The following is a 24577-nucleotide window of genomic DNA, read 5'->3' as shown; positions in this document are numbered from 1 at the left end:
TACCATCAGGAAGGAGGTACAGAAGCCTGAAGGCACACACTCAATGATTCAGGAGCAGCTTCTTCCCCTCTGCCATCCAATTTCTGAATGGACATTGAACCCATGAACACTATCTTATAACTTTTTTATTTCTATTTTTGGACTACTTATGTATTTTTTGCTGTAATTCATTTTCTCCTTTTATTATGCATTGCATTGTATTGCTGCTGCAAAGATGACAAATTTCATGATGTATACCAATGATATTAAATCTGATTCTGATTAAAGTTTGATTTTAAAATTAAATTCAGAAAGGACAACAGCTTTCATATTACCACATTGTTTTAAATAATATTCCATTTAAGCACAATATTTTCCGCTGTTTATTTCATTCTTGTTTCTTTGTTACCTGTGCATACTTTTTAACGAAGTAATGGGGGTGACTATTACTTCAGGTGAAATAAGAAGTGCTCATAGTAGATACAAAGTTAGAATTAGAGGGGCATTTCAGTGGAAGCAACTATAACTGCAGTTCTTTGTCTTTTGTCACAATTTTATTTGATGGCATATCTTTTAAAATGATTAATTTAGTTTTTGTCTCTTGTGGATTAATGTTTGGAAATGTGGCATTTAATTATATATTTGATCTATAGATCGTGCACGGATTTGGCAATTTTGAATAGTGCACTGAGGAATTTTTTGATTTTGTTTTTATATGGATTTTATTTCAGGAGTTATTTCACTGTCAGTGTGCTGTCTGGCGGCATGATCAAGATCACTACACTTAGATAGATAGATAGATACTTTATTCATCCCCATGGGGAAATTCAGCATTTTTTCCAATGTCCCGTACACTTGTTGTAGCAAAAACTCATTACTTACAATACAATACTTAACTCAGTAATAATATGATATGCATCTAAATCACTAGCTCAAAAAGCATTAATAATAGCTTTAAAAAGTTCTTAAGTCCTGGCAGTTGAATTGTAAAGCCTAATGGCATTGGGGAGTATTGACCTCTTCATCCTGTCTGACATTGCTCTCCAGTACTTTGCCCACGACAGAGCCCGCCTTCCTTATCAGCTTATTAAGACGTGAGGCGTCCTTCTTCTTAATGCTTCCCCCCCAACACGCCACCACAAAGAAGAGGGCGCTCTCAACAACTGACCTATAGAACTTACACATTCAGATTCAAGCACTCGCAGAAGCCAGTGACTAGATATTGATAATAATTGTTTGCATAAGAATGGTCAATAAGTGTTTTGCTTATGAGCTGAAAAATTGAATATCAAAAAGCAGAATATGCCTTGTATCAGTGAAAAGGTTGTAAAAACATTAAAGGGCCTTTCCCATGAGGTTCCTCTGATTCGGCTCTAGGGGAGTTTGAAGTTAACGTTCTATTAAGTAAACTGCTTCTGATCAGACATGCTGCCCAAAACACTCTTTTGGTAGGCTTTGTGATTTTGTTAGCTAGCTAAAATTTAGCAGTGGTCCTTGTCACACATTGGGTCTGTAATCCTTGCTAGACCTAAGCTTTTTTGACTTGGTAGCTAGAATGTGCATTTAAGTGAAGATGCATTTAAGCTGTGTGACAAAAGGATTTGGGACCTGAATATTAATTCTGTTTCTGTTTCACTGATGCTTCCTGATCTGCAGAGGACTTCCAGCATTTTCAATTTTACTTTAGCATCTATACTTTGTTGGCTGAACAAAGCTCTGCTTGAGTAGGTTTCTTAGTTTAATTTGATATTTATTAAATAAAAATGGACCCACTTACCTCCTTGCCTTTAAGGATATACTTGACAGAGTGTCAATGAGGATTCAACAGACCATTTCCTTAGATGGCAGATTTGCCATATAAGGAGCGATCACGTTGACTAGGCGTATTTTCTCTGGAGTTTAGAGGAACAGTAGGTGATCACATTGAAACGCAGGACTTTGGAGTGGGTGGATGTTTTCCCTCACTGAGGAAAGTATGAACTGTAGTACGGTCTTATAAGGGGAAGACAATTTAAACTGAAAGAGAGTGCATTCATTATTAAGGACCCCCATCACCTAGAACATGCCCTCTCTCATTGTTACTGTTAGGAAGGAGGTACAGAAGCCTTAAGGCACACACTCAGTGATTCAGGAACAGCTTCTTCCCCTCTGCCATACGATTCCTAAATGGACATTGAACCCATGAACACTACCTTATTACTTTTTTATTTCTATTTTTGCACTACTTACGTATTTGTTTTTATACTATTTTTAATTTAGCTATTTAATACACATATATATATTTACTGTTATTGATTTTCTTATTTTTCCCCTATATTATCATGTATTGCATTGTACAGCCATTGCTTAAGTTAACAAATTTCATGACATTTGCTGGTGATATAAAAGCTAATTCCGATTCTGAATGAGGAATTCCTCACTCAAAGTTAGTTGAATCATGAGAATTCTGAACCCTGAAGGATGGTGGAGTTGAGTTCATTCAGATAGAAATCAATGTTTTCTAGATATTGAGTGGACCCAAGGATAAAAGGATACTGCAGGAAAATAGAATTGAGGTAGCAGATTAGCAATAATCTTGAAAAACATCAGTACATACTCAAAGGACCAAAAAGCCTACACAAGCCTAATCCTTGTTGCAAGTTCCATTTGGGTTCAATAGCACTGGAGAACATTTTGCAAACAGACTTTCTAGTCCACACATACCTGAAAGGCCAGAATAAACTAAGTACTGCAATAAATACCTCCCAAAATGGTGACCTCTAGAATTGAGAAGCTCAAGTGCAGTAGAAATCTGGGAACACCATCACCCACAAGTTCTCTTCCGTCCTGACCTAGAGGTTTTTGTTGCTGGGTCTACAAATTCTACAAATTCCTACCCGGTAGCATTGTTGGACTACCTTCACTAAAAAGACCACAGCAGTTCAAGAAGATTGTTCACACCATCTTCTCTTGGGCAGTTTGGGATAGGCAATAAATATGTACTTGCCCACGATCCAGAAGTATATGAACAGAAACCTTCGACTGTGTGTGTTCACTATCATAACCTTGTACGATGCCATTTCCATTTATCCTAGTTCTCTGTGAAATTACTAAATAGCTGTCTAAAAACAGTGACATTGGTTGTAAATCAGCATGCTGAATATGGATGAATAGAGGAATATTCATTGACTAGTACATCACTTTTCCTATTATGAAGCAATTCAATGCATTTTTTTTCTTTTTAGCAATATCTAAGTACTTTAAAAGCTTCAGTTCTATTCTGGTTATGTCATTGAAAGTCCTATCTACCTTTCACAATTGTTCTTGTTTTAAGAGCCTCAAAATTTAGAGTTACAGTCGGCCCTCCTTATCCGTGGATTCCGCATACGCGAATTCAACCAATCGCGAAAACCCGGAAGTGCTCTTCCAGCACTTGTTGTTCGAGCATGTACAGACCTTTTTTCTTGTCGTTATTCCCTAAACAATGCAGCATAACCACCATTTTATACAGCATTTACATTGTATTAGGTATTATAAGTAATCTAGAGATGATTTAAAGTATACGGGAGGATGTGCGTGGGTTATCGTGCATCGGGATCGAAAAAAATCGGAAGTTCTCTTACTAAGTAAGTCGGAACAGGTACATCCGGTATTATTTAGTGTCAGTTAGTCAAACATTTGTCTTAGTATATAGTATATATTTTACCTTTCTATGCATATAAAACACTTAAGAACGTATGTTTCAGCACCGGGCTTGGGAAGTTCCTGAGCTCAATCTAGTGACAGATTGCTATGGAGTGCGCTCTCCACCGTGCTGGGTTGATATGGAGGATCAAAAACCCAAAACCCCAAAACCCAATAATTAAACTACTGCGTTGCTTAGTAATAGTTGTAGCTTTCATTGGTGCAGAGCCTTTCTCACTTTATCCTTTAAAATTGTTCCGATCGTTGACAGACTGTAGCCTAACGCTTTTCCAATGACCGATGGCGTTTCACCTCTTTCCGATCACTTTATTATTTTCACTTTATTTTCAATCGTTATCGTGAGTATTTTCGTGAACAGAAACACTGCGCATTCAGAGCTCTTGCGCCGGGTCCTAATATCCATGGCACTGAGACAAGTTAAATAAGGCCTGGGGTTCCACTGGGTCCTAAGGTCCACTGGATTGAGACAGGTTGAATAAGGGACTTGAGCATCCGCGAAATTTGGTATCCGCAAGGGGTCTCGGAACCAATCCCCCACAGATAAGGAGGGCCGACTGTACTGTAATTTGTTAAAATTGAACTGTGGTTTCTTCACTCTTTCTAAACTGTTACTAAACAATGTATAAATTTTCTTCTCGTTCTTCGGATAAATGGTTCAGCCTACATTTTACACATTTCATTTAATATAAGATCCCTCCCATTAACTTGACACTGTCCTTTGTTTGCCTTCTGGGTAAGATAACCTTATTCTTCTGTCCCCTGCAGGCTTTGATATTATACCAGAATCAGAGAGATGGAACATCATTGGCTCATAGACAAATGCTTTTTACATCCCATGCATTTTCCTGTCATTTTCACCTATCTGTTCCATGCTGCCATGATTCCTTTAGCACATTATCTTACACGATTGGATGATATTGCAAGGTTGGCGCAAACTTGAAAGCAATAAAGATGGAAACTTTTTGGGAGGCAAAATGAAAATAGGAAATAGATTAACAGGATTTATTCTAGAATAGTATAAAAATATGATTGAATTGGAGCTGATTATTGGACACAGGAAGCCTAAGCTTCATATGACAAATACCACTAATGAAATTCTCCTCCTTAAAAATTTACGATTCTGTTTAATATGGAAATATTATTTATGAGTTATAATACAAGGCACCCAATGTAAAAATTGATTACTTGAAAGGGACAATAAAAATTCTAGTCGACTCTTGTCAAACTTTACAAACACGTATGAGTGATATAGTAATCAAATCGGAGTAGTGATCTATGGTTGGGCATTGTAATATATTGTGAACATAAAGTTGAGGTAAAGTTGAGTTCTAGCATAGAAGGAGACTGAGGCTTATTTGCCTTCAAGTGAGGATGCAATGTCTCTCTGTGTCTGCAGTGTCTGACCTACCCCAACCCTATGTATCTTCAATATCAGATTTACACCCACAGTCTAAAAGACGTCCCGGTTGGTAGGTTAATTAGTCATTGTATATTGATCCATGTATAGGGTAGGGTCAAATTGAAATTTTGCCATGCTGCATGGCTGTATCTCAGTAAAAAAAATAAAAAATAAAATTCTTCTTGATCACCTGATCTTTTCCAATTCAATGTAGACGTCGGGTCCTGTATTCTAGATGTAACACTGATTATCATATAGAAAACAAAATGAGCCACGGTATTCAAATCCTTTTGATAAAATACAACATTGTCATGTTAGTTAAGCCTGGATACTTCTGGTGTAAGACTTAAAACTTGGCTGCTTTCTTCTTCCTTTTTCTGATTGCTGACTCAGGAGCATCCAAAATCTCCACATGGATTCTTCAATTTTCTCAGCATTGCCTGATATTTTTATAATCAGCGCTAAGTGTTTCTCTAATCTCTTGTTATGCATGTCCCAACTTACACCAAGAAAATTCAAGTAGAATTCTGTTAGCCTACTGCTTTAAGTTTTATATTTGGTGAAATGTAAATAAGTTTGAGTGAAGATGTGGAGAAAAAACAATCATACGTAAGATTTCAATTCTATAGAATTTATTGATATTTAGGCATCATTTTCTGCCATTTGTTCCATTTTCCACTCCATAAAGTCTTATTGATCTTGTTAATGAAAAACACAGATCAGAACTTCAGATGGTCAAAGAGTAATCACAATTTTTTAAAATCCTGATGGCAGCAGCTTCACAGACCAAAATAATTTGAACTTCCTTGTCTCAATAATCCAAATGTTGTGAATAGTTTTTCCGAGAAAATGTCTTATAAATCTGAGCAGTTCTATCTAACAGCATGTAAGTCAAAATGGATGAGCTCCCACTGCTTCACACCCACACGGTGCATCTTTTTACCTATCACAGATTTGCATATTAACAGAAATGTACATTTATTTCACACTGTAGGGCATTTCAAAAACAAATTTGCCAGAATAAGATCAACAAATGTATAGAAAAATGTGATCTGATTTAATTATACTTTGTTTTCTTGCAGAAACAACGCACAGTGTATAGATTAACTTTGGTAAAGGCTTGGAATGTGGATGAACTTCGATCATATGCTGATCTGATAGAAGTTGGGAAACCCGACTTCATTGAAATTAAAGTAAGTCTGAGTATTAGTTTATTAGCAAAAACATATTGCCATATGCTCCTGCTTCTTCAGGGTTAATGCTTTACAATTAAAATAATTAAAGGAAAGCATGTTTATTCTTTCAGGTGGAAAGCTGGCAAAAATCCTTTCACAATTAGGTTAATAAACCTTGAAATATTAAAATCTTAAAAGAAAACTGGTTTTGCACAGAAAAATGAAGAGTTCTGACAAAGGTTCTGAGACCATAAGCCATAGGAGCAGAATTAGGCCATTTGGCCCATCATGCCTGCACCGCCATGGCTGATTTATTATCCTCTCAACCCCATTCTCCCCGTAACGTTGACTGACTAATCAAGAACCTATCAATCTCCACTTTAAATATATCCTGTGACTTGGCCTCCACAGCCATTTTTTGCAATGTATTCCACAGTTTCACTGCCTTCTGGGTAAAGCAACTCCTCCTCATCTCTGTTCTAAGTAGATGTCCCTCTATTCTGAGACTGTGTCATTTGTCACTATAGGAAACATTAGTATGTTTCCAGCAGTTTCTTTGTTTATTTCATGTTTCTGGCAAGTCCAGGTCTTTATTTGATTTTTCTGAGGAGTAAATGCCTTCCCATTTCTCCAATGAAGTACAGAAATTGTCCTACCACTGACAATTCATTCTTCACAGTGAATATAAACAAGGGTTGAAAGCCCTTGCAAGTTTATAACCTTGATCTACAGTGATTCCATATAAAGTCATTGTAACATGCTTGCGAAATTCCTTGTATTTTAGATAATAGAAATGTTGTAGCCACAGAACAGAAAGTTAATCCAAAGACTGCATCTATTTGCCAACAATGAATCAGTATAAAACCCATATAATTAACAAATGAAGTAATGTGTTCTGCAAATTTTAAATTCTGGGCTCATATTTTTGTTGTGTGGTGCTTACTATCAATATTTACTAACTATTCTGATATCTCAATGGGTCAAATGTACTGGATCCAAATCAGCATGACTTCTTTGGGTGTCTCAAAGTCCTATATAGTTTGTGGGCCTCAAGCAACACAATGAGATCACAAGTTGGTGCAGAAATAATTCCATCTACAGAATTCCTCTGGAAAGCTGGACAGGAGGCAATGCCGGCCTCAAGCTTTGCAGTCTGTCAGAGTATCAAGGGTGTACAGTGCTTCTGCGTTTCCCTGACATTTAGATATTTAAAAAAAAGAAATGTAAACATATTGAATTTAAAGTAAATCCAAGTCTGCAAGAAGTTGTGAAAAACAACTGGACCTTATATTGTTGATTTAAAAGAAACCTGTAACTTTGAATAGACTTGCAGGTGCTATTCCAGACCTGGTGCAGGTTCCAAGAGCAGTTTCCCATCACCGAGTGATGAGGAATCTCAGCAAGCTCCTGTTCCATCATTGTATTTTGTATAGGGTATGGCAATGAAGTTGGTGTCATTTGTCAACTAGCAAGATTGGAAATTCCACATTGGGGGAACCTGAACTCTTTGCACTTTGTTGGTAAATGGCAGTACTTACGTGCAACTGGTCACACTGATTGTTGAAATAACTGCCTGGGTTATGCTAGACAATAACTGAAATTATTGAAAGGAAAGGGAAAATATTGAACAGTTTTCTTAGAAAAGAGTAGACTTAGGTGATCTGCTCAAGATCCTTAAAGTTATGAATGGGATGGTATGGAGAAAATGTTTCCATGTGGAAGAATCGATAAAATAGGGATATGAGTATACAAAAATAAATGCAAGAATAATACATGAGAGCAATCTAAAAGCATTATTCTTTTTACTATTAGTTATTAAATCGTTATTTCAAATAAACATGTGCATTTGAATCTCATTTATTTAAAGAAAATATTAATTCAAGTCATTGCATTTTAAAAACTCCAGTCTCTTTAAAGAGTGTAAAATACAATCTTACAATTACAAAGAATGAAAAATAGTTCCATTCCTGCCATTACCTGTAAGGAGTTTGAATGTTCTCCCCGTGGCCATGTGGGTTTCCTCCGGGTGCTCCAGTTTCCTCCCACAGACCAAAGGTGTACTGGTTGGTAGGTTAATTGGCTATTTTAAATTGTCCCATAAATCAGGGGATTGCTGGGTGGCATAGCTCGGAGAGCCAGAAAGGGCCATTCTGTGCTGTATCTCAATAAATAAATAAATATAATTCTGAATTGTTCATTTAAATTGGAGAAATCACAACCAATTCAATGAATTGACATCTGGCAGGACATGAACTATTATATTTCTCTAACTTAAAAAATTATTGCCAGGATTTGAAACTCGTTTGTGATGTGAGTAAAATTTTTGAGGATAGTTATAAATCCATAATCTTAAATTAATTGTAAGTTGTGTTCAATGCTTAACCCCTTTTGAGTCATTTCAGTAGACAACGGAGCCTCCAAGGTAAAATCTAATTGATGACAGAACTTCCTGCACCAAATTGTAAAATTTTTGCTAAACGGAAAACATATGTCGTACGTGTTTAGTTTCTGGTTCTCTATTATTTCGAGCTATAAAAGAATATTTGGGCATTCTCATTCTGATTTGAAATAATGGAATACTACTTTAAATTTGAGTGCACATTAGAAAACAATCATTAATCTTTCTTTACATTGCTTCATTGCAGTGTTTGCCTGTGGATTATTTCCCAAATTGTTGAAATGGAAAGCAATTTTTGTGATTTATATCCTCTTTAGAAATAACAAATACTATTATTTTACTATTAATACTATAAATACCATTATAATTATGTCATTTTCCTATGAGAAATCTAATAATAAACTTTTCTTTTAAAATGGATGTTATATCTTTATACATTTTTTAAAATACATGGGATTTTAAAAATTGAGATTTGCTTGAAAAGGCCATTGTTTGTCTTTAGTCTCATCCCTTCTGAACCTTAATGAGGAGATGTATAATTATCTATCCTCAATGTTGTCAGTGCAGTGGATTCTGGCTAACTGAACTGGGCCATCAATTAATTGGAGCAGCTACTAATTTGGGACAACTCTTAAAGAAGAAAATTGAATTGAGAAAATTGCTGGGATTCCCTTCATTTATTTGGGATACAATGCCATTTACTTGGGGCAGGAGACTGGTGCTGAACAGTTTCTAGGTAGAGTTGGCTGCATGCATGTTGGGTGGCCATTGGACACTACACTGTGCTCTGAGTGAACAGTTTTTAAGTAGCGTCAGTTGCAACTGTTTGTGTTCAAAGGACAGTGATTTTGTCACTGATTGGTGAGAAATAAGCAGTACAACTATTCCGAACTGTTTTGCTCACTGCGGTTTCAGGGGTTCATGCTCGGAGGTGCCAGAAACTGCTGGAAGTGAAAATGAATGTACTTCACTACACCAATAAGTTAGGAACTGCGAAGAATTTAAAGTTATTGACAATTATCTTGAATGTTACTATATTACACCAATGCCTTTGAGCGGAAATCCTATGAAAGGTAGCGTACGTGGCCTAGTACATCACAGATAAAACACTCCCAACCATTAAGCACATCTACATGAATTGTTACCGTAGATAAAGCAGCATCCATCATCAAAGATCAGCACCACCTTGGCCTTGCTCTTTTCTTGCTGCTGCCATCAGGTAGAAGGTACAAGTGCTTTAGAACTCTCACCACCAGGTTCAAGATCAGTTACTACCCCTCAACCATCAGGCTCTTGAACAAAAGGTTCTGATGGTCCTACACTCATTTAAGGACTCTTATTTGTTATTTCAAGCTCGTTATTTATTGCTATTTATTTATGTCTGCATTTGCACAGTTTGTTGTCCATTGATTCTACTTACAGTTACAATTCTATTAATTTGCTAAGTATGCTTGCAGAAAAGGAATCTCAGGGTTGTATATGGTGACATGTATGTACTCTGATAATAAATTTTACTTTAAATTTTGAACTTTGAAAATGAAGATTTGGAGGATGCAGTCGTCTAAAGCATTGTATGAGGGCAGTCCATTATCTGCACTAGGTGTCTGCACTGACTGTGTTCATTGGGTACACTGAATAAATTCCTCTACATATATCTATTAGGAACTAATACAGTTTTATAGTATAGAGTACCATTGATAATGTTCTAATTTGTTCTGTATTCTACTTCAGTACATATTTGATACTCTGTTTGTCCTTTTTATGCATTTTTAACTATTTCCATGAAACTTTGGCTAATTGGGGCAGCCCCTTTAATTGAACCAAAATGTACTGGTCCTGACGTGTCCCAATTAGCTGGAATCCACTTATTTATAGTTTTGAAAATTGGTGTCCTTTAAGCAGCCTGCATCCTGCAGGTCCCATATTATGTTTTGTTTACTGTGAGTTTGTCTTGTGGTTATGTATATTTCTCTAAATGCTTACTTCTTGGAATAGATTATCCACAATTAAATTCTTTCTGCTTGTCCTACCAATTAACTATTCTACCAAATAGTCACTGAAGAAGGCAAAATTAGTACTACTTTTCTGATGTTTTCTCTATTTGCCGTGTCAGTAATTAAAATTAACATGGTGTGAGAGATTTGTTTTTGTTCTGACTAAAAGCCTTAAAGAACCTAGAACTAATCTACTTTTCTAATAATTGCACTTGTGCACTTCCCTTGGGAGTAAAGCTGAAAATAGCTGAGAATCAGTAACCAAATATGTGTGATACATTTTTCTTATTAGCTATAATAGTGTCAGCAGAAGAATTGATACCTGGAACATTTGAGTATCTGTTCTAAAATTTACATCTTCAGAAGATGTTTTGGTTCAATAGTAAGAACATCATTGGCATCTTAATAAATGTAATTCATCACTTAGGAGTATGGGACTTTTTATCAAAGTTGCACACTTTTAGATTGTGAACTTTTTTGAGTGGTCCAGATAATGTCAAATAACTTGAAATATAAATGCTGTTTCTGAACTCTTAAAATTGGATAACTATTTTTAGATAATTAATTGATATTTAAATATTACCTATTACTGAGCATGTTTTTGGTTTAGATGTATAACTGTTTTGAATCAATTGCAACTAGTTTAGATTCAGATTCCTAAAGTACAAAGCTGATGCTGCTGAGGCCTTCTGTTGGTCGAGGTTGGCCATAAATGTTGCTTTCTAGTCGTCTATGTGATATGCAGGCCAGGGCAGTATGATATGGAGAGCAAGCTGTTGCTCGTGCGGCAGGCTCCCTGCCTTCATGCAGCTGATGAATCCAAAGGAACGGCAGAGACCGATACAGTCTGGCAACAGTGGCATTGTGGTCAGCATTGAACTCAACATAGGACTGCCTTGGGGATTCCAGCTCTGGACTTTTCCTTGGGGTTCACTCCCAATGCCATCCCCATGACTGGGTATACTGCACTGTAGCATAGCAAACGTAGATCAAGGTTTCCCCTCTCGTAGATGAGCTGCCAGCCATGGCCATTGAGCCCAATCTGCCTGAAGTGACAGCTTTAATGTTTTAAGGTGCCAGTAACCCACCTTTGCATTGCCCATGGTTTTAGTGTTGCAAAGTATAATCATGTGAATGGTCCAACGGTCCAACTGCAGCTTGCTAGCTGGGTGTTGTATAATAGAAGTATCAAGTCAAACAATGTATTGTACACTCAGTGGCCACTTTATCTAATCCGCCAATCATGGCAACAACTCAGTGCATAAAAGCATGTCGACATTGTCAAGAGGTTTAGATGTTGTTCAGACCAAACATCAGAATGGGGAAGAAATGTGATCTAAGTGACTTTGACTGTGGAAGGATTGTTTGTGATCGACAGGGTGGTTTGAGTGTCTCAGAAACTGCTGATCTCCTGGGATTTTCATGCACAACAGTCTCTAAGGTTTACAGAAATTGCCGCGATAAACTGAAAACATCCAGTGAGTGTCAGCTCTGTGGGCGAAAATGCCTTGTTAATGAGAGAGGTCAGAGAAGTATGGCCAGACTGACAGTGGCTTAAATAAGCACATATTACAACAGTAGTGTGCAGAAGTGCATCTCTGAATGCACAACACGTCGAACCTTGAAGTGGATGGGCTACAGCAGCAGAAGACTATGAATGTAAACTCGGAGCCACTTTATTAGGTACAGGGGCTACCTAATGAAGTGGCCACTGAGTGTATGATGTGCCATCTGGGGTGAAGACAAGATCATTATAGCAAATTACACCAGTAAATCTCTTAACATTGCCAGTCTCTACTGATAAATACAGACTTTAGTTTTTATACCTAACTCCTACCAAAACCACTGTCATGGAATAGATCATCAAATCTGTATCCAATTGTTCCGTTAGACACGGTGCTGCATCATGTATGAAATTTTGTTGTACTGGCTGTATAAAAGGTCATGTAAAAATTTTTATTGACAGTATTCTCAATTATGTTTTTAGGGTGTGACTTATTGTGGTGAAAGCTCAGCAAGTAATTTGACAATGGCAAATGTTCCTTGGCACGAAGAGGTTGTTTATTTTGTCCAGCAGTTGGCTGATCTTCTGAAAGACTACGAAATTGCATGTGAACACGAGCATTCAAACTGCCTCCTCATAGCGCACAAAAAGGTGAGTGGATTTTTTTTTTGATATTTGCAAATACTCACCATTGTGTTACTTCATAATCTTAAATTTTGATTTGAGTGTTAGGTATTAATATTGAAGTAGTAAAATGGATTCAACAGTGGCTGGATGGGAGATGCCAGAGAGTAGTGGTGGATAACTGTTTGTCAGGTTGGAGGCCGGTGGCTAGCGGTGTGCCTCAGGGATCTGTACTGGGTCCAATGTTGTTTGTCATACACATTAATGATCTGGATGATGGGGTAGTAAATTGGATTAGTAAGTATGCAGATGACACTAAGTTAGGTGGTGTTGTGGATAATGAAGTAGGCTTTCAAAGTTTGCAGAGAGATTTAGGCCAGTTAGAAGAGTGGGCTGAATGATGGCAGATGGAGTTTAATGCTGATAAGTGTGAGGTGCTACATTTTGGTAGGAATAATCCAAATAGGACATACATGGTAAATGGTAGGTCATTGAAGAATGCAGTAGAACAGAGTGATCTAGGAATAATGATGCACAGTTCCCTGAAGGTGGAATCTCATGTGGATAGGGTGGTGAAAAAAGCTTTTGGTATGTTGGCCTTTATAAATCAGAGCATTGAGTATAGGAGTTGGGATGTAATGTTAAAATTGTACAAGGCATTGGTAAGGCCAAATTTGGAGTATTGTGTACAGTTCTGGTCACCGAGTTATAGGAAAGATGTCAACAAAGTAGAGAGAGTACAGAGAAGATTTACTAGAATGTTACCTGGGTTTCAGCACCTAAGTTACAGGGAAAGGTTGAACAAGTTAGGTCTTTATTCTTTGGAGCATAGAAGGTTGAGGGGGGACTTGATAGAGGTATTTAAAATTATGAGGGTGATAGATAGAATTGACGTGGATAGGCTTTTTCCATTGAGAGTAGGGGAGATTCAAACAATAGGACATGAGTTGAGAGTTAGGGGGCAAAAGTCTAAGAGTAACACGAGGGGGAATTTCTTTACTCAGAGAGTGTTAGCTGTGTGGAACGAGCTTCCAGTAGAAGTGGTAGAGGCAGGTTTGGTATTGTCATTTAAAGTAAAATTGGATAGGTATATTGACAGGAAAGGAATGGAGGGTTATGGGCTGAGTGCAGGTCAGTGGGACTAGGTGAGAGTAAGCATTTGGCACGGACTAGAAGGGCTGAGATGGCCTGTTTCCGTGCTGTAATGGTTATATGGTTATATGAATGGCAGATTATATGATAACTGTTAAGCCATGAGCTTTCACATGTATTATGAAGTCAAATATCTTCTGGGAGATTTGTTTTACATTTTATTTTGGTTTTTTTTAGTTTGCAGCAAGTTTGTTATATTATGTGTCTTAGTAAGTCATTGTACAGAAATGTCAATTACAGAAAAACTGAAATCCTTGATATTGAGCAAACATTTGCTAATATATAATGTAAAATATTTATTTTTTATGCAGACATGGTATACTAGAGTAAAAATATCCAGTTTTGATATCCTAGAATATAATGAGTTAATATAAAGAGTTCAGTTGAATTGTAGTGTCCTTCCAACTATTTTTATGTTGAACTTTTAAATTTATATTTTTACAAGAGCATTTACTTGCATCTGGCACAAACCATATCACGTTTTAAAACCTTTTCAGATTCAGTCTCCCAGTCACCTTGGGGTGGGATTCTTCATTGTATATGACCAGGAAATTGGATTCACGTGGTATTCAGAATTAATCTGGTTGGGTTACATTTCAAGTTTCTTTTAAAACGCATTTACACAATCACAAATGTAAAAGCCAGCTCTATCAGGCAACTCTGTAGAATGGAATTATTTCTTGGTCCTTGTCATTAAAATTTATTCATTAATGCACATAAAATCTGGTACAATTTTATTAATATGGTTGAAAATTAGATTAATACTTAAAGTAAGGCGTTATAGTAAATGTGACAAAATGCTAGGTAGCATCTTTTTGCTACAATGGCACTGTTTAATTCAGTACATGAGAGTGGAAAATTTCCTCTCTTTTTGATCTTAGGTGGACCAGGGAGTTTTTCTTACTAACTATAAGTAATCATTGCCTTGCTCATTCTCAATTACCACACATTACAATGGCATCTGTTGTTGCATTTACACAACATTCATCCATCAATTTCGTACTTTGTAAATCAAATTAAATTTAGGAAGTGAAGTCCTATTAAAAAGATGACTTTGTGGCGACCCAATTACTAGCACACTCGAACCGGCTGACAATTAGCCAACGTGCAGGCACAAAGGCTAGGTCTGCAACAAAGGGAGAAAGCCTGAGGGGGTGTCAGTACGTGCCTCTTGAGGCATCCGTGCGGGGGAGGGAGGCTTTAAAGCAAGGCTGTGAAGTTGGAATAAACTTTAATTTTGACTGCAGTTTACCAACTCCGTGTCGTTATTTTAGCGCTGCGTGTAGCACACTGCTACAATTTGTTGATAATGTGAACCATTTCTCTTTAAAAAAAACACATTGAAGATCTTTTCTCAAAAGAACTGGGTTTGGTCCTAAACAGAACCAAAATGGTTAATACAAGAAGGCAATACACTTTCAAGGTGATCGGAGGAGAGGATTGTGGGTTGTCAGGGATAGCTTTTTTACATAGAGAGTAGTGTGTGCGGAAGGTATTGCCGAAGAGGTGGTAAAAGCAGGCACATTAGGAATATATAAGAAACTCTTAGATAAGCACGTGAATGGAAGAAAAATGGAGGGCTGTGTGTGAGGGAAGGATTAGGTTAATCTTGGAGCAGGTTAAAAGGTCAACCAGAAAGCCTGTACTGTTCTGTGTTCAAAATATAACTGTTTATTCAGCAACATGTCATGCCATTAAGTGATTCAGGTGAGATAATTCATGTCTGTGTGCCCAAGCACAGTTTAAACAGCATCTATAAATTCACGGATGACAGCGCTGTTGTTGGCAGAATCTTAGATGACGACAAGGAAACATACAGAAGCGAGATAGTTAGGCTGGTTTTGTTGTGTCGCAACGACAACCTTGCAATCGGGAGAACATCTACCTGCATTGAGAAGTAAGAAATTCCAAGTTCCTGAGCATCAATATCTCAGAGGATGTATCCAGGGCTCGCCAGACTGATACAGTCATCATGAAGGCATGCCAGTGACTATATGTAATTTGGAGTTTGAAGAGATTTGGTATGTCATCAAAGACTCCAGCGAATATCTACAGACGTACTGTGCAGAACATTCTGACTGGTTGTATCATCAGCCAGTAGTGAGGCGCTAGTACACAGAAGCTTCAGAAGGTTATAGATGCAGCCAACGCGGGCACAGGACTCTCCACCATTAAGGACATTTTCAACAGGTGGTGCCTCAGGAAGGCCACATCCACCATTAAGGATCTTCACCATCTGGGGCATGCCCTCTCTTCATTCCTACCACCGAAGAGGGGGAACAGGAGCCCGAGGACAAACATTCCATGTTTTAGTAACAGTTTCTACCCCTCTGCCATAAGATTTCTGAATGACCCTTGAATCCATGAAGACTATCTCACTATTTTGCTCTTCCTTATGCACTGTTAATTTATTAAAAATCTATTTTTAATTGTAAATTAGAATTTTTAATGTATCTATGTGTTGTCTAATACAACAAATTTCATGACTAATGCAATAACAAGCTGATTCTGATTGATTCTGATCTGTGCTATTATAAAGTAATCTGCACAGTGCAGTACTGCAATTGAGCTTTAAGCCCTTTCCATCATGAAATGGATTAAGCATCTTTCTGATCTTTATGAAAATATGTATATGTAACAAGTTGATTAGTGAGGATAAGGTCCATTAGGCTTTCTATTGTAAAGGTTCTCGCATCACCCACTACAAGGTTTGTCCGGCAATTTTGGCTTTAGGGCCAATGTGGACAGTTGTGCTTTTGAGCCAGACTTGGTGATAAACATTGAAGCTCCAGAGTAAATTTTGTGCTCTCCATGCATCATATGTGGTGTTTGGCGCACAACAATGTTGACGTGTCTGCTGAGGATTGGTGACAGATGGTAATCAGCTGGATATTTATAGTATGCTCTTGAATTGACAGAGCTTTGTAAGTATCACACATGGGAATGTTTTAAAAGTTGCAAAGGGGTAAAGAACAAACAAGTAATTTTGAACATATAAATAATTTGCCAGGGTACAAGTAGAGAGTTGGAACTGATTTTCATACTTGTCTGTGTTGCAAATCATTCTCATCTATGATAGATAGATAGATAGATAGATAGATAGATAGATAGATAGATACTTTATTCATCCCCATGGGGAAATTCAACTTTTTTTTCCAATGTCCCATACACTTGCTGTAGCAAAACTAATTACATACAATACTTAACTCAGTAAAAAAATATGATATGCATCTAAATCACCGTCTCAAAAAGTATTAATAGCTTTAAAAAGTTCTTAAGTCCTGGAGGTAGAATTGTAAAGCCTAATGGCATTGGGGAGTATTGACCTCTTCATCCTGTCTGAGGAGCATTGCATCGATAGTAACCTGTCACTGAAACTGCTTCTCTGTCTCTGGATGGTGCTATGTAGAGGATGTTCAGAGTTATCCATAATTGACCGTAGCCTACTCAGCGCCCTTCGTTCAGCTACCGATGTTAAACTCTCCAGTCCTTTGCCCACGACAGAGCCCGCCTTCCTTACCAGCTTATCAAGACGTGAGGCGTCCCTCTTCTTAATGCTTCCTCCCCAACACGCCACCACAAAGAAGAGGGCGCTCTCCACAACTGACCTATAGAACATCTTCAGCATCTCACTACAGACATTGAATGACGCCAGCCTTCTTAGGAAGTACATTCGACTCTGTGCCTTCCTGCACAAGGCATCTGTGTTGGCAGTCCAGTCAAGCTTCTCGTCTAACTGTACTCCCAGATACTTGTAGGTCTTAACCTGCTCCACACGTTCTCCATTAATGATCACTGGCTCCATATGGGGCCTAGATCTCCTAAAGTCCACCACCATCTCCTTGGTCTTGGTGATATTGAGACGCAGGTAGTTTGAGTTGCACCATATCACAAAGTCCTGTATCAGTTTCCTATACTCCTCCTCCTGTCCATTCCTGACACACCCCACTATGGCCGTGTCATCAACGAACTTCTGCACATGGCAGGACTCTGAGTTATATTGGAAGTCTGATGTGTACAGGGTGAACACTCTAAAATGAATCTCAGTGTTGTATATGGTTACATATATGTATTTGGCTAATAAAATTTACTTTGAACATAGTAGCATAGTGGTTAGCATGATGCTGTTGTAGCTCGGGGTATTCTGGAATTCGGAGTTCAATTCCTGCACGGTCTAAAAAGAGTCTATATTTCCGCCCTGTGCAATGTGTGGGTTTTTCCCAGTTGTTCCAGTTTCTTCCCAAAGTCCAAAGCTGTACTGGGTGGGTTAATTGGTCATTGTAAATTGTACCGTGATTAGATTAGAGTTAATTGGTTTTATTGGGGGTTGCTGAGGCGGTGTGGGTGGAAGGGCCTACTTTGCACTGTATCGGTAAATAAATAAATAAATAGATAGATAGATAGATAAATGGGATGAGCTAGCTGCAGTTAAGTTCAACTTACCAGCTTCTAAGCATAGATTCTGAGCATTGAGACTCCACTCAATAGCCGAGGGACTAGGAATCCAGGAAGGCCTGCAGCAAAGGAATAAATATAGTTTTTTCAGAGTGGGGACTCAAGAAGAATATTTAATGATAGTATAATGCAGCTATGCCACTGCTAGTCAGAGTGAAACAATTGGGTAGTTCCTATGTCAATCAAGCTAGTTGAACAATAAGGGACAAACATTAATATTATGTTAATACCTTGTATGTGGCTATGCTTCATTCGCTGCATTTTTCTGAAGAAATTATGTGATTTAATGAGAGAACTGGCTACTGAATAGATACTCTGCTTTTAAAATTGTTTATTGAGTAAATTTACTTTGCTGTGCAATTAGACTTTAGATTGTTTCATGAAAAGTAATATGTTGGCACAGTATTGATAATAAATGTGTTTTGAGGGAATCTGGTGCAGCAAGTTGGGGAAATAAATATTGCTGCTGATGAGTCTGTATCCAGATGGCATAATTTTAAGAACAATGCTAAGAGAAATAATGGTTATGTAACCCTCAGGCTCGCCCAACTCGTGTTCATCTAGGGGAAAACAGCCTTCAGCCCCACCAAACTGAGAACTCATGTTTGTGTGAATGCTGTGTAATGTACCGCCCAATTACAACCCCACAACGTAAAATATCAGACAGTACACCATATGCAATTAAATGATTGAACTTTATGAATCTTAATCTGAATATAGGGTTAGTAATGAAAAAAATTTTTTAAAAGGGCCCAATTCAAGGAAAGGTCGAAAGTTCACGTTGGAGCTCACTCAGTAGTAATTCTTGCACCATCAGTTTCCTCCGAGCGTCTCCGACCTTTGGACCCTCAGATCCCAGTCTGCTCCGTCTGGTGGTCTACCAGTTCTCTCCACACGCATCTTCCCTCTTCATCTCTCCTCGACAAAAAGACCGCGAAAAAGCATCCTTCCAGTTTCACAAGACAGAGCAACAATCTCCGACTGGCCAAAATGCATACCACAGTACTGTTATCTCCAGCCATAACCCAAACTTTGCTGCTACAGAGAAACCGTCACCTCAGCAGTGAACATTACAGAGAAGCCATTACAGCGTGTTACAGTTATTCATACATTTGGGTGTTGGAAGATATTTTACTTTATGTCATGTAACATCATTACCAAATACATGGTGGTATTTTCCTGGCTTTATCCATTCAGCTCTCTAAAACTGAGCAAGCATTCCTATTGTGCCTTGAAATTTATAGATGCATTTTGTGCCTGCTGTTTAAACAATTTAATTGCCTTGTTGTTTTATTGTGCTCTGCCTGAAAGAGTTAGGGATGTCCATTTTTTTCCTGCAGTTTCTAAATCTATGCCTTGAAAAAGCACTGAATTGAATTTTTCAAATGCTTAGTTCCAGAATTTGTGTAAGGATTCGCATGCAATTGATTTCTGAACATCTGGTGTGTTTCATAAATGATTAACTACTATCTAGAAAAATCAAAGTATTTTAATGATCACATCAAAATATTATTTTTAATCAAATTAGTAGTGCTGCATTTCCTAATATGTATAAAATATTACCTTCTAAATCATATTTGAATGTTCTTCTATAAGTACATTATAAGAGGTAACTGAATACCAGAAAGAGATAACGATTTAAACAGACACAGTATTTTGATGAAATTGAATTGGTCTTCCAAATGAAACCAGTACCCAGAAAGAAATCTAAATGTAGACTTAAATAGTTGTAAGAAACAGTATTAAGGGCATATACTTTGAATTCTACTGTACCATCCTACATTGTACGCAGTAATAATGTTAATGCAGTGATAGCAGACTTTCATTTTGACGATGTTGTATATTTACAGTCAGTAATTATCTTTCAGATTAAATTCTGAATGACTTACATTTTCAGAGTTAGAGTTGAACAACCAGTAACAGAAAATTAGTTCTTGGCTGTACTTGAATTAGATGTTTGTGTTTTCTTTTCATACCAAAACAAAAACGACATAGAATAAACTGTGCAACATATTCTAATTGATTACCTGTTCTCCAGGCTGAGTTACGTTTGAATTAAAGATAGATTAACACCTCTTTCTTGAATATCTGTTATCTTGTTTCAGGAAATTTTAAGTAATTTTACTCAGAACATCTAGTTAAAAGATTCATTTTTAATTGTCAGCCTTTAAAGCATATTATCAGATGCTGAGATAGTAAATGATTGAAATACTAGGTAGGTTAGACTATGGTAGTTTTCTTTTAATCGTTCAGAATATTTACATCACTGTCAAGTCCAGCATTTGTTGCCATCTCTAATTCTCTTAGAAATGTGCTGGTGAGCTGCCTTCATTGAATCAGTAACAATGAAGGAACAGTGATGTATTTCCATGTCAGTATAGTGGATGATTTGGAAGGTAGCCTGCAAGTGGGTGCCTTGCAGCTTCTTTTGTCTGTTGTGGTAGTAGATGTTGCAGGTTTGTGAACTGCAGTCACATAACCTGAATATTACCGAATGTTACCTTTAGTGCATTTAGAAGTTGGACGCTCTGTTGCCATGGTGCGCTGCTATTGGAGGTAATAAATGTTCCTAGTGGATGCAGTGTCAATCAACTGAACTACTTTGCCTTGAAGGGTTTTGAGCTGCTCCAGTATTATTGGAAATGCGCTCACCCGGGCAAGGGGAGATTATTCCAACAACGCTCCTAATCTGTGTATTGCAATTGGTGGAAAAGGTATAGTCATATTAGGAGGTGAATCACTTGTCACAGCATATCCAGCCTCCAACTTGCCGGTTGAGCCACAGTATTTATGTGGCTCGTCCAGTGGAGTATCAGATCAGAGGTGGCCCTCAAAATGTTGATGGTGGGGTATTTGGCAACGGTCATGCTATTCATTGTAGAGAAAGGTAAATGGGCTCTCTCTTGTTGAAGTTGCTCATGGTCTGGCAATTATGTGGCACAATTGTCATGTTGCATTTAGCAGCTCATGCCTGAATGTTCCCTAGATCTAGTTACATGCAGACATGTTCTGCCTGTTATGTTGCATTCTGAATGTTCTCTCGATCTAGTTACACGTAGGCATATTCTGCTTGTTAAGTTGCATTCTGAATGTTCCCTAGATCTAGTTACATGTATACATATTCTGCTTCCTTTGCTAAGAAGCAGCAAATAGAATTGATCATTTTTTTCCGTCATCATTGAACATTTCTGCTCCTGAACTTGTATTTATTTTTATTTAGAGATACAGTGTGGTGACAAGCCCTTTGGCCCAACACCACCTATTTACACCTGTATTTTAACCCGTATGTTCTTGGAATGTAGGAGGGAATGAGAGAGCCTGGAGGAAACCCGCATGGTCACTGGGAGGACATACAAACTCCTTACAGATTTGAGCCTAGCTCATTGGCATGATAATAGCATTATGCTAACTGCTACACTAGTGTGCTGCCCCAAGATGACGTAATTTCATGATGGAAGAAAGCTATTGATGAAGTGGATGGAGATGGTTGGGCTTGGGGTACTGCCCTGTGGAACTTCTGGAGCAGGGGTGATTCCCTTCAATAATAACTCATATGTAACATGACTCCAAGCATTAGAGTGTTTATCTCCATGCCCATGGTCTTCAATTTTAACAGGGCTCTTTTACACTACTTCAGCAGATGCAACTATGATATGAAAGGAAGTTATTCTCACCTGGAATTCAGCTCTTTGGTCTATGTTAGAAGCAAGGTTAGGATCAAGTCAGCAAATGAGTGGTCCTGGAAAAGCTCGACGTGAGCATTGGTGAACAGGTTATTTATCAGTAAGTTCTGCTTGAAGGCACTATGGACAACTCCTTCCAACACTTTGCAAATGATAGAGAAGTGGACTGAATGGACGGTAATTAGCTAGAATGAATTTGTCCAACTTTGTGAGTATACGGGACAATTTTCCATACTATTGGATAAATGTCAGTATTCCACCTATTCTGGAATAGCCTAGCTACAATGGTGTGCAGCTGTAAATAGGAAAGCTGCATCCAGTGTTGTCAACCATTTTTTGAGGAGGCTTTTACTATGATTTGCTTCACATTGCACTGAATATAACTAGTGTTTTGGCCTGTTTCTGTAATTAATTAAAATCTTACAAGATATTTGATACAAGGTAACAATACTCACAACTTAGATCTGTTTGGGAAAATTGCTCAAATCTCCACCATAGTGGAAAAGAAATTTGAATTTAGTTTACTTAGATAAATCTGCAATGAACTACACATTGTATTGACATTGAAACTATTAATTGCGCAGAGCTTAGAAACATGCTTTAGAAATGGATTTCTACCATCATGACCCAATAAGATCAATTTGTTACGGTGCATCTGCCAACTGGATCTAAAAATGTATTATCCTGAAGTTTATCAAGTAATACTTAATTTATTGTACAAAACTAAAGCCAGAAATGCAGGTACAGAAAATACTCAGCAAGTTAGGTCATATCTGTGGAAGAAGAAATGGAGCCCAGGAAGGTTACATTAAATTGGAATATAGATTGTATCAAATTCGAATATAGTAAGATATTAGAAGCTGTATTAAAGGCATTATAGTAAAGTGCTCTGATAAATGCAAAAGAATCAGGCATAGTTAACGTGACTTTGTGAAAGGAAAGTCACATTTGACCGAATTTATTGGTACTCTTTTCTTTCTTCTTCTTTAATCCTTTTCGCTCCTTATGGAGCATAGGGCCTCAACAAAAGTCCTCCACTTCCTGCGATCTCTAGCAGATGGTTTTGCAGTTTCCCAAGTTTGGCCGGCGGCTTTCAGTTCATCCAAAAGCCTACGCCTCCAGGTTTGCTTTGGGCGACCTCTTCTTCTCTTCCCTTGTGGATTCCATTCGAGTGATTGTCAAGTGACATTCGACTGGCTCTTCCTCAAGGTGTGGCCGACCCATCTCCACTTCCTCCTCCTTATCTGGAATACAATGGGCTCTTGGTTTGCTCTCTTCCATAGGTCTAGGTTTGACACTCTGTCGTACCACTTGAGGCGGAGGATCTGCCAGAGGCATTTGTTGAAAAAGGTCTGGATCTTGTTGCAGCTGGTGTTAGTGATTCTCCATGTTTCGGATCCATATAGCAGGATGGCTTTCACATTGGAGCTGAATATACGGAGCTTAGTTTTGACAGAGATACTCTTTTCAGAGGATGGTAAATCTGGAATTAATTGCCACAGAGGGCTAAATCATTGGGTTTATTTGAGTTTGATGAGAGAGAGCACCAAAGGTTACAGGGAGAAGTCAGGAGAGTGTCATTGAAAATGGATTAGCCAGGATTGAATGGCAGAACAGACTTAATGGGCCAAAAGGCCTGATTCTGCTCCTGTGTCTAATGGCCTCGTGGTCTCAGTGGGAACAAAGCTGATAGGGGGCTGCATCAAAATATATTGAGGTAAATAGAAGCACACTTTGTAGGTAATAATATATTGGTCTAGATAAAAGATTATCTGGATAATAGAGAAAGAGAGGTAAGAAAAATATAACATGTTCTGTGCTATAGTAATCTGTGCTGTATTGCATATTTCAAGGGACAAGAAAAGGACATTAAAAAATCTAAGAGAGATGGTACTGGAATGTGAAAGGGATATGGACAAGTAGGCACATTAAGTGAATAGGTAAAGATATAGTAAATGGAATATACTGCAGGAAAATATGAAATTGTTTATTTTGTCAGATAACGTGGGAATACTGTCGGCCCTCCTTATCCACGGGGGATTGGTTCCAGGACCCCCCACGGATACCAAAATTCGCGGATGCTCAGGTCCCTTATTTAACATGTATCAGTGCGGTGGTCTTTAGGACCCAGCGGAACCCCTGACTTTACTTAATACTTCTCCATGCGGTGGACATTAGGACCTGGCGGTGCAGCTCTGAATCCGCAGTGTTTCTGTTCAAGAAAATAATCACGATCGCGATTGAAAATAAGGTGGAAGTAATAAAGCGAAGTAATAAAGAGGTGAAACGCCATCAGTCATTGGAAAAGCGTTAGGCTACAGTCGGTCAACGATCGGAACAATTTTAATAGAGCATGTGAAAGGCCCTGCCCTGATGAAAGTTAGTTATTACTAAGCAACGCAGTGGTTAAATTATTGAAATATGTATGTTTCTTAAGTGTTTTATATGCATAGGAACGTAAAATATGTACTATATACTAAGAAAAACGTTTGACTAACTGACGCTAAATAATACCGGATGTACCAGTTCT

At 37.9% G+C, this 24577-nt stretch overlaps 1 protein-coding gene across 2 annotated transcripts in view; it reads left to right on the top strand.

The window, feature by feature from the left end:
* Positions 1-24577, top strand: part of tyw1 (tRNA-yW synthesizing protein 1 homolog (S. cerevisiae)) — a 179848-nt gene that overhangs the window by 138588 nt on the left and 16683 nt on the right. For both annotated transcript variants that reach the window (XM_073053571.1, XM_073053572.1), the window contains 2 exons: positions 6145-6255; positions 12617-12784. In XM_073053571.1, the coding sequence (XP_072909672.1) occupies positions 6145-6255; positions 12617-12784 (279 nt within the window). The remainder of the gene's footprint in view (positions 1-6144; positions 6256-12616; positions 12785-24577) is intronic.

The sequence above is a fragment of the Hemitrygon akajei genome, chromosome 8 (genome assembly GCF_048418815.1).
Source record: "Hemitrygon akajei chromosome 8, sHemAka1.3, whole genome shotgun sequence".
In the NCBI taxonomy this organism is placed as follows: Eukaryota; Metazoa; Chordata; class Chondrichthyes; order Myliobatiformes; family Dasyatidae; genus Hemitrygon; species Hemitrygon akajei.
This window is presented reverse-complemented; position numbering and strand designations above follow the sequence as displayed.